The sequence below is a fragment of the Plectropomus leopardus genome, chromosome 23 (genome assembly GCF_008729295.1).
Source record: "Plectropomus leopardus isolate mb chromosome 23, YSFRI_Pleo_2.0, whole genome shotgun sequence".
Classification (NCBI taxonomy): Eukaryota; Metazoa; Chordata; class Actinopteri; order Perciformes; family Serranidae; genus Plectropomus; species Plectropomus leopardus.
The window spans coordinates 2,231,482-2,243,056 of NC_056485.1; the positions used below are offsets into that span (position 1 = coordinate 2,231,482).

General features: G+C 42.5%; 1 protein-coding gene across 1 annotated transcript; it reads left to right on the forward strand.

The window, feature by feature from the left end:
* The first annotated feature begins 411 nt into the window (after nucleotides 1–411).
* On the forward strand, nucleotides 412–10,050 carry c23h4orf54 (chromosome 23 C4orf54 homolog). The gene is made up of 2 exons (XM_042512563.1): nucleotides 412–5,012; nucleotides 9,815–10,050. Exon 1 carries the CDS (start codon nucleotides 412–414, stop codon nucleotides 4,990–4,992), a length of 4,581 nt encoding a protein of 1,526 aa, XP_042368497.1. The 3' UTR covers nucleotides 4,993–5,012; nucleotides 9,815–10,050.
* The last annotated feature ends 1,525 nt before the right edge of the window (nucleotides 10,051–11,575 follow it).

An 11,575-nucleotide genomic window follows, 5' to 3' on the forward strand; every position in this document is an offset into this window, starting at 1 on the left:
CACACACACACACACACACACACACACACACACACACACATTAGTATAATTAATTAGTTGTTTATTTGGGGGCAGTCATTAAGAATGGGTATTAATAATCATATTAAATAAATTAATTTCTTTTACAGATGAGTCCTCTCAACGGCCCCTGTTGGTCCGTGGACCCCAACTTGAGAAGCCTGTGGCCTAGACAGTAGTTGGTAATGTCTCTGGTCCTTTTTAGATTGTGGGCTTTAGGCTTCATATCGCGGTGAGGTGGAATGTGTGGAGCGCTCCGCTGTCATCAGACTGTCTGTCCAACCGGACACGGAGCGCCGTCTCTGCCCGGAGCACTGAGGAATCCTGGGAGGCTCCTTCTCTCTGCCGTTTCTCTCACACACCAGATGTAAACTTAAACCTGCCGGTTCAGCTATGAAGACAGGGCAAAGCTGTGTGGAGACACCGGCGCCTCTCCGGGGGGTCAAAGATCTGCTCCGTAAACCGGCGCGCGGAGAGGAGGATGCCCCGGGGAAGCAAGACGAAAGCAATTACGTTGATTTGGGGATAGTTGATGTGAGCACGAGCGGAGTAAACCCGGAGAAAGGCTGTCCCTTTGGTGAAAGAAACCAAATGTCTGTCCTCATTAGCAACAGCGGCGCCGGAAATCTGCGCCCAACGGAACCAAACCATGAGCCGGCGATTAAAAGCAACATGGAAGCTGAGAAGAAAGAGGAGCCAAGAGATGTGAAATGTACAGAGGTTGTCAAGGAGGGTCCCTCTGATCCCTCCTCATCAGATCTTAACGCAAAATCAGAGGATTGCCCCAAAGCGGGAGACAAAAGCGAGCGCGCCATGACGCGCGCCGAGGTGTCCAAAGAAGAAAACGCACCAAGAGAAGATGAATTACACTGCAGTGATAATTATCTGAGCGGGAGAAGTGAGTCGGATAATTATGAGGATGATGATGATGATGTTAGTTTGGTGCTTTCCGACGACTGCATCCCGTGCGTAACGGAGGACGAGTCCCATTACATTACCACGCACGAGATCCAGATCTCGGAGCTGTCGGATCACGGGGAGGACTACGACCTTGGGGTGGGCTCCTCCACCAGCTGGGACATTGAGGATGACAACAGGGTTTATTCATTTGTCGATTACGCGTCTTTTGACGCTGATGGAGCGGTGGGGCAGAGGGGGGGCGGCGGCCGCGAGCCTCGCGCGCAGGGCGCAGCAGCAGTCAGCACTCTGCTTGAAAGTGATCTGTGCGATGCGGCCAAGTTCACCAGCTCAGATGAGAGTGTGTCAAAGCCCCAGCAGCAACAGCAGCAGCAGCAGCGCAGTGGCAACAGTGGGGGACAGATCCACCTGTCAATCAGAACCACTTCTCGAGCTATAAATGACCCTGGCAGCATCCAAGAACAGGGGAATATCCTTTATCATGCCAGGCGCTCCGGGGACATGAGCCGCTATGTGTTTAGGGGAGTTGATGGGAAGGCAGAGACGTTGTGTGACAGGGCGAAGTGTTTCATAGCTGCGCCCGGACGCTTACACTTTGGCCACAAATTGAGGGGAAAAGAGGTCACCGAGTATTCCAGCGGTGCGTCCAGCGCTGTCAGCGACCTGGACGACGCTGACAAGGAGGTGCGCAACCTGACAGCCAAAGCATTCAAGAGTTTGGCTTATCCTTATTTTGATGCAATTAATTTCAGCACCTCCAGTGAGTCCTCTGCGTCAGAGCATGGAAAGGGGATCAACAGGTGGTCCACGTTTGTCGACCTGAAATATGGCAACATGAATGTGTCCCAGGGACTGGACCAAAGTGTCGTCTCACACCAAAACTCATTTGCCAAAAATATAGACAATAGAGGTTATAAAGGAATTGCACTGGCAAGCATCAAACCGCCCACCAGCAAGATCTTCACTCTGAACGGCACCCCCCACAGCGCACAGCAAATAGAGCTGATGGGGAAATTCAGTCAGGGCCACAGCGGTGTGATCCGACTCACAGAGACACTGAATTTTCGTTGCAATGTCAAATCAGGAATGTCTGGGGGAGAAAGGCACACTAACTTTGCACAAAACGCGGCAGGATCACGTTCCACAGATGAGGTTACCGACAGTTTGCCAGGCGCCCAGAGGAGTGGGGCCAGCAAGCTGCCCTGCAAAACCATGGAAGACACACACAAGAAAGCCATATTCGCCTCGAGCCTCATCAAAAATGTCATTTCGAAGAAGATGCAGTTCGAGCAGGAGCGCAAGATGGAAAGAGGGGAGATAAGTGAGCCGCCTTCCCTGTGCGCCGCGCACCAGGACAGCGACAGCCACAGGGAGAAGGGCATCAAGCAGGTGCAGAGACAGAGCTCCAAGTTTTCTGAGAGCAGCTCTGACTTCGTTATAATGTGCGTGGATGAATTAGGGGACATCGTGGACAGCGGCTCATGTGATAGCAAGAGCGATTTACGGAGACAAGACGCAGCCGCTCCCGCACCAGGAACTAATTTGGAACCTGCGATTGAAGCTGGAATCGATACTAAAAAAGGCGCATTGGAAGCGTCTAAAAGCACACTGCTTCGGAGCCAAAATAGCGCGTTCAGATGCTGGAAGGACGAGGAGCTAGAGTTTCAAAAGGATCATAAAAACGATAAAACTCCAGAGAAGTCGCCTTCAGCTAACGACAAAGAGGGAGAGGGGGATCAGCAGTCAGCGGGCAGCGGCAAACCCACTAAAATGTCACATTTGTTTGTGCCAAGTATCCAACTGCTGCCCAGTGACGGCGAAGCCGGAGAGCAGCTGCAGAAGAGCAATTATTCTGCACATGGCGACGGAGGAGGGATTCAACTGCGCTCTGACACCTTATACATTGCAGACTCCAGGAGCGTGGCTACATCCAAATCTCCGGAAATTAAAATCAATTTAAGGAACGCGAGAGACAATAAGACGGAGCCTTTTGGCGTCTCCAAGCTGCGCGCTCCTAATATAGGCTGTAACGCAGCCGTCCGAACAGATGACTTCAAATGCCAGGCGCTGGCTGCAGCTCTGAAGGGTGAGTCGTCAGACAAAGTGCCGCATTTCATGGTTAGAGATATCAGAGATAATAAAGGAAAGCTGCAGACGCCCATACACCAAGTAAGAGACGTGCGTAAATTGGTGAAAAGTTCCTATCACTTTGTTTCTCTGGATAACAACGAAAATAAATCCAACTTTTTATCCGCTGACAGCCACTCAGAGCAAAAGAAGCAAATGTCCCATAGAAATCCTCATTCTGTGTCACCTATAGTGATCAAATGTCAGTCTGTGAATACAAACAGTAACGGAAAGCAAGCTGGGAATCTCACTGAGTTAACTAAAAGGGAATCGTTTGAAGTGGACAGATCGTCTCCAGAGGGCGCTAAAAGTGCTCCAGTGCAAAAGGCAGCAGGGAGAGCACCCAACTCAAATAACTCAGATGGAGACATTGGGTTGAGATCTGAAAGCAGAGCAGCTTCGAAAAAGCAGGAGAAAATATTAGAAATCACAGATAAGAAAGCAGAGTCGAAGATGACGAACCAAGGGGCGCTGGAGAAACTGCAGGCGGCTGTGAAAACCATGGAGCAGCTGTACACGTTTGAAAGGAATGAATGGAAAAGGAGGGATGAGCCGCAGCTCCTGACAGACAGCCATGTGCTTTCACTGATAGCCAGCGAGGAGCACGGAGGACCTGAGGAGGACAGAGTGAGAGGGTCCAACCTGGACAAGACAGGCAGAAGAGACTCCTATCCCAACAATGACAAGACGCCACCAGCAGTAGTGGCGTCCCCTGGCACTGACAACCTACTGAGGCGAGAGGACAGAGAGCCCACTGTGGGCTTACAGACTGCTGGCAGCCATGATGACAGGCTGGTTACTCGGTCAATGTCAACCACCAGTACCACAGGGAGCAAAAACATGTCCTGCCTCAGCTCCAACCTGAAGGCCACCACAACGGCAAAGATGCCCCAACCAAATGTCACCTCACAGCCACCTTTCAGCACCAAGAACTTTGTCCCAAAGTCCCCCAAACTGCCCGTGTCCTTAAAAATCAGCCAGGCGAAGCTAAGTGGAAATGAAGGAGCTGAATTAAAGGAGGTAGAAAGGGCCACGCATGAGCACCTGAGCGCCTCAGCTGACAATGAGAACTACCTAACCATTCCGGTAAAGTCTCATGCCAGCAGCAACAAACAAGCCTCATCTGCCGAGAAAAAATCTGTGTACACATTTAACACCCCAACACAACCAACCGCCCCTTCTGCACACTTGTCGTCCAGCGCCAGAAGCTTGGAAGACCACAACCAGTCTCCAAAACGCTCCAGTATTGTAATGGAAACCCGCTCACCAGAGATCCCTTCTGCCACCATTTACCACTCATTGCCATTGGGCATGACCGCCAATCAGCCTCAGGTGTACTGCTTCTCGCCGGCAATCACCCCTGCTCCCACCCTGGACCCCTTCCAGGCCACCCAGAGGAAGATGCTGCTGGATCCCACCACTGGAAACTACTACCTGGTGGACACTCCCATGCAGCCAGCCACCAAGCGCCTCTTTGACCCCGAAACAGGCCAGTACGTGGACGTGCCCATGCCGCAACCTCCTGTGACCCCGGTGCCCATGCCGATCTCACCTTTGGCTCTCAGTCCAGGAGCATATGGACACACCTACATGATCTACCCAGGCTTCATGCCGACACCGTCCGTGATCCCGGCCCGGACGCTGGTGCAGTCGCAGATGTCAGTGCAGGCGGAGGCGGAGAGCAGAGAGAAAGCCTTGTCGCAGCAGGCGGAGAGCATGTACATGGAGAGTCCCTTCTACATGGCCACTGGAAAGTCTCCGCAGGCGGCCTCCGGCGCTCAACCGCAGGTCGCTGCAAACAGGCCGCTGCAGGGCTTCTCTGGCATCAAGCAGCCGGTCATCAGCATCACCTCCCAGCAGGGGCCCCGGATCATCGCTCCGCCCTCATTTGATGGGACCACCATGAGCTTTGTGGTGGAGCACAGATGAAGGGCAGCTTACCCGGACAGGTGAGTACTTCTGACTGTTAATCTCGTCTGTGTACAAACTGAGTGAATCGGAATGATGCATTGTGTCATGTGTGTATAGAAAAACTTTATTGTTTGTTATTGGAACTTTTAAAAAGTGCATTTCGATGATGTATGAGACACTTTTAGGTCTTTTAAAAGCATAGATGGACTTTTCTAAGAATATAATCAAAGGAAACAGACGAAATTCGCTTTTATTCTAATAGCGACACTCTTGGGTTTTTTTTTGTCTCCACGTATCAAAGTATGATGCAGAAGTTATCAAATATCTGCACATGTTCCAAAGATGGAGACAGTACAAGTGTAAAAGTGTTACAACAGTACTACTCTTTCTTCTAATTCTAATACACTATTGCTTGAGATTGAAAGATCATTCTAAACCGTGGAAACAACTGTCAAAAAACATTCTCACCACCTGCTACTATGAGGAATCACCTGTAGAAAAAGTAAAAATTTCTGTTATTTAACCATTTGAAGCCTGAGTAAAATGGTTTGATTTCTTCTGAAAACACAGGGAGATGGCAACATCAACTTAACAAGCTATGGCCCAAAGAAAAAAAAAAGAAATTTCATGAACATATGAAAAAGGTAATTACCTGAAAATATGAAAAGAGGTACAACCCGCCCCCGCAAAAGAAGTGCTGAAAAAAATCGCTGTATTAATTTATATAACATATATTTTTTCTGTAACATAATTGTAAATATAAAATTATTCTAATCATAAATAAAGTTCTTTGGGCATTTTTTGTGAAAACTAATTGTGAGGTAATCATCTCGTATCCTTTTAATTCTTTTATTGCAACTTTTGGGATTTTTTGCCAATTTGGTCATTGCCTTTTCCCCAATGTTTTAGAAAGAAATCAAACCAATTTGCACAAATTTCAAATGATCAGAAAGTCTGTGATGGGGGCCTGAACCTTGCACATGAAAACTGATGATTATCCAGGTTTCAAAGGTTAAGTAAAACTAGTAATACTCCATTTTTAAAACAAAAATACTATGAATAGTCCTGATTTCAAAAGTAGTAGTTGTTATACTTATGTATTTTTCTCTGAAAAACAGTGTTGGTCAAAGATTTTTACAGTGGTAATTTTGAATATCTATTTTATTACTAAATCCAAGAATACTGTTGACAGGCATAAAACATCATTTTTACCATGACTTTAGGAATAAAAATATAAATCCGACTATAAAAGCTATATGAACAAACCTCTCTGCGAAAGCTTTTTGAATATAGATATGAATAAAACAGGAGAGTTCAATATGTAAGTTTTCTACTGAGGTGGAGATTTGACCTGTACTGATAATTATTGTAAAATTCCTCATCTGTAAACAGTTTTATTGATAGATTCACCATGAAACTTCCCAAGGTTATATCTTATATTAAGAAAATATTTTTTTGTATTACAAGTTTTCTGAAATTTTATGTTTAAACAGGCAAATGAGGCTATGTCTAGTTAAATATGCACTTTTTGAATACATTTCCAGAAAAAGAAAAAGAAAAAGGAATGTGTACTTTGGAAGTTTTTGCCCACTTTTCTGAAATAAGATATGTTATGGAAGCAAAAATACAAGGTACAAGATTTATTTGTCATTAAAAGAAAAAAAACGTAGTTTAAGAAAAAATTAAATTACATTTGTCCCTAAATCCTGCTACAACTGTTGTTGTTGAAGGAGGGGTTGAGGAGTCTCACAGCCTGAGGAGAGAAGCTGCTCCATAATCTGGTGTCAATAGTTAATCTGGCGTTAATAGCCCCAAATCTCAGAATTAACGAGTGCATGAAAAAAATAAATTTGCAATAGAACGTGCTTTGCTGAAAAATGACACATGACTAAAAAGACAGTTGAAAAAGGAACACACAAATTCAAATAAAACAATTAAAGAAAGAGAAACTAATATTGATGCTCCTTTAAGGTTCAAAATGGAATTTAATTTCAAGAGAGTCTGATGTGCACACTGGGAGGATGATGAGAGTACTTTTTTCTTTTGGAGTCTATTTTATTAGGATACATTTATGTCACGATAACCGTTAAGCTCCTCCCTGCTTGTCTTGATGGACACTTAAAGACTTTGTGACTCAAAAAACAAAAAGTGGCATTATCCAAAAAAACAGACTCAGGAAAATCTTTAGAAAAAGAAAATGTGATAAATACATTATATATATATATATATATATATATATATACATACATACATACATACATACACACAAAATTTTAAAAAATACACACACACACACACATATATATATATATATATATGTGTGTGTGTATTTTTTAATTTTGTGTGTGTATGTATTATGTATATATATATATATATGTGTCAGGTCTACAGAGCAGTTGGGACTAATTTTCATCCTTACATTAAGGTTTTAAAAGGTTTTAAAATACATTGCAAACGATACAAATTAAAAGTGCTAATTTAAAAAATTAACTCCATCACTAGGAAAAAAAGATGAAAATAGTATTTAAAAATGTATTATTTTTCAGTGTCATTGTGATTTAGTTCATCTTATCTCTGAATTTTTTTTTTTTTTATATGATCACTCATTTTACAGTGTCTTATTTATTTTGACCACATTGTGTCTCCATAGGAGTCCTCATCTAACCCCAAAGAAGCCTCTAAGCACATAGTAAAATAGTGGCACACTCTCCATGTGGTAATTTAACTCTACCCTTTAAAACAACTCAGTCTATTTCTGAATTTTCTAGTGTCATGCCAGGTGGATAAGGGCATTAAGCATGCAAGCAGTCATGTCTTAGGATTCATCATGCACGCAAGAGGAATAGATACCATGTGATTGTAAAGTTTGCAAATGAGCACCTCAGCAGGTGCTGGCTCTCATGCACTGTGAATTCTGATATCGCTGCCCAGATACGGAGGATTATATCGGCAAAAGATTCTTTATTAGCTAGGTGTCTGAATATGTACGGTGGACATAGCGTGTGCAGGAGTGAAAGGTCAGGCGTTTGTTATGTGTACACATAACAGCTGCTGCCGGACATCAAGAGTCTGCCTGGCAGGTCAGAGTCGCAGCGGGGTCAGCCGGCTTTTTATAGGAACAGGCATTTAAAGACAGAGAGAGTGAGAAGCCAGGTTCACATGCCCCCTGATCAGCAATTACATAAACACAACATGCAACATAGCAGCGGGACATTTGGAGTTCCCCTTCTTATCTGAGAATGAGACCCACATACCGCAGAGCTCAGCTGTGTTAACCCTTTTAAATCTGGGTAAACTGGCATGATTTCTCAATAAAATAAACAAGGTAAGAAGGAATTGAGCAACTTTTTAAAAAAATGAGCCAGAAATTGATAAGAAATTAGAAAAACGTACAAGAAAATAACTTGAAAATTAGCTAAACAAAAGAAGGATAAAAAGCAAAGAAAGAAGGGAATTTACCTGAAAAACAGCTTTAAAATCATAATAATTCTATTAAAATAATTCCAAATATATAATTATGATAATTTTATGTACATTTCTCTGGGCATTTTTTTCTAGCTAGCCCAATATTTAATACCGTCCCCCAAAGCAAGGTAAGGCATTTTTTGAAGAGAAAGTTACAACCTTTTTCCAGTATGAGATGCGTTTCATACAACAAGAAACGACAGAAACATGCTAACTTCATTCTGTTGTGGTACTGGTTGATTGTGCTTTGACAGTGCAATTTCAGAACTTTTTTTGTGATTAAATTCAGTCCCAGTTATTTTAACAAACAGCATTTTTGGAAAATTGACGTATTACTAATTTATTGTTGAAATGGCATTACATTTTGTGAGGAGCACATTAGAAAAACTGTAGGACTTAAAACTAAAGTTTAGGACTTGGGACTCGTGAGTTTTATCTTGAGACTTGACTCTGTCTTGATCATGTAACTTGGATTTAAGGAACCTGTGAGAATCCTTCTCATATGAGCTTTCTCTAGAGATGAGTCCTGTGCAAGCTTTCTCTTCATCACCGTCTGCAGTACATTCAAGAACAGATGGAGAAAGAGAGACCAGAGATGTAACACTGTAGCAAACTCAAACATGTCATCCGCAGTGTAACTTTTGGAAGCCTGGTCTCAAATTGCTAGCTATTAGCAAAGGATGGGTATACTCTAGCATTGCTAATGGGCGCAGCTTTATTATAGTAGCTGTATTGTTGTGGACCCAAGAAAGCACAGTGACCAGTATGAAATTGTTTGGATGAGCCCTTCTTGAGAAAGCTGCAAACAGCAATACTGGAGGCCAAGCAATCAGCCTTTTCCAAACAGGCACGTTAATACATGTAAATAAAGACACAGTGAAGCAAACCCTGCCTTATTGCCCTTCTCATTATTATTCTGTACTATACTGTTAAGGGCTGCTCACATCTCCAATTCTTTCAGTAGTTCAAATAGTGTAGCTCTGGTGTTGTCTGCAAGTTGCTAAAAACTTTGATACAAGATTAACAACGAAAACTCGGCAGCATTACCTTTTCATCTTGGAGCTGGCTTTACCACACTGCCTTCTGAAAAGCGCTATATGAGTATGAAAAAAATATATAACAATAGTGCTGTTAGGCTGTTTGATTAGAGGTCTCTACAGAGTATATATATTGGATATATATCATGTATACTGTGATGTGACCACAGACACCTCAGATAAGTTGTCTTAGCACACAAGGTTTCCTGGTGGGTCAATGTGACCCTAATGTGACATTTCACATGTAGAAACTTTGGTGCTAAAATGAGTTTGGATTTCAGTTGTTACTCTGTCCATAGAAACTTACTGTCTTTTTTTGTTTTCTTGGTTCCCCACAGGGCTGAGCTCTGAGTGGATGCTGGGCTACTCTGGGTTTCTTCATTCTGCTACATTTGTTTTATTACATTGGCTGGAGAGGATGGATCTGGGGCTCTTCTATAAAGGGCTCACTGACATCCTGTTCCACCTTTTCTAACGTGTACGAGATGTGTATTTCTTGTTTTAAACACTTAGTTGTATTAAGATTCACTTAATTTGATAATAATTCAATCTAATTTCCTTGGTGTCAACATTACACGCCGATGGGTCTGACAAAACAGCGTTTAACTCTGGCAATTGTCAGATTGTCGTTTTTTTGTGGTTTTGTAATCTATGTCATTTTACAACACATTATTGCATAATCATTTTTACGCTGACTGTATTTAGCATAATATCTGTGCAGCTTAACATTTTTTTACGGTCACCTGTGTGTTGGATTTTATGCAGTGTCGCTATTGTTGCTTTAAAATGCATGAAGATCAACATTTGCTACCATGTGTTTTTATGTACCTGGAAAAAAATACTTCATCAATATGCTGAATGAAATAGAAAGAATAAGGTTATAGTTTTCCAAGCAGAGCAGTTTAGCCACATAATGCTGTCTAGTAGGCACTGAGCAGGCAGAGAGGGACCTCAAGGATACCTCTACTGAGTGATCTGCAGACTGATGTACTTTTTGCCCCATCTATCATGTTTTTCTATGTGCATCACTGTTTCTAAGTGGTTACTTTGATGCTGACCTCTTGTTTTGTACTTAAAATGGTTCAGACTGTGGATCTGCTGGCCAGTCCATCCTTTCATTTTGAATCAACTTCTTGTTCCGCTACTGTTTACACGACGACACTCGAAAATCCAGGCCAACACTTGATTGTTTTGTCTATAAAAGAATGCCACCCCATTTATAAAAAGAGCACAGTGAATGCAAAATGTCTTACTTAGAGGTGTTCATGTTGAAAGCTATTGTTTTATATTCTAATGAATAAGCCATGTGAATTCTTAAGGTGGTATTGGTGTTTAACTTTGAAATTGGGAGTTTGCTGCCTCCTGAGCTGCTGAAATGGTTAAATTTAGATGTTATACCACAGTCACTGTTTTGGTTTTAAATGTTGGTCCATGACTGACCCGATTACAGTCTATCAACTTGTAAACACTGTTAGGATTATGTACATTTACAAAAGAAAGTCAAATTAGAGAAATGAAATGTGTATGTGTAAATACTATTTTTAAAGCCAGACCATCCTAATGCTTTGAAACTTTGAACTTTCTTGACAGAGAAAATATTGTGAAGGTAAATGAAAGTTGATATGTCACAGAGAGAAAAAATGAGGACGTTTTTGGCTTTGGAACAATGGGACTTTTATTTGGAATGAAATGGTGAACGTGCAGCAGGGAAAGCTGGGTTTAGATGTGGAAATGAAGGGCTGAAATATCTTCTCCAAAGTTGAAAGTAATGCTGATATGAGGCTCTGTTTAGCTTTGTCATTTTGATGTGTTTAGCAAATGTACAGTGTCGGTTCAAAATTGTGTCATGAATATCGCAAGGGATGTTTCATCAAACGTGAATGTAAAATGTGTGAAAATGTAATAAACATGAAACCCTTTTGCAGACTTCTCTAATGTTTTTCACTTGTTGATTGTTGTTAATGCACGAGCTACCTACATTGTGAGCCACAGGCACATGCAGCGTAAGTAAAACTTTACTTTTATTAGTCTTCCACTGACCTTTACACATGCCGTATTTCATTCCATGCTATACAAAGATAAGAGCAGTGGTTCATTCG

Coding starts and splice junctions, on each gene's coding strand:
- c23h4orf54 (XM_042512563.1), top strand. CDS start 412: ATGAAGACAGGGCAAAGCTGTGTGGAGACACCGGCGCCTCTCCGGGGG.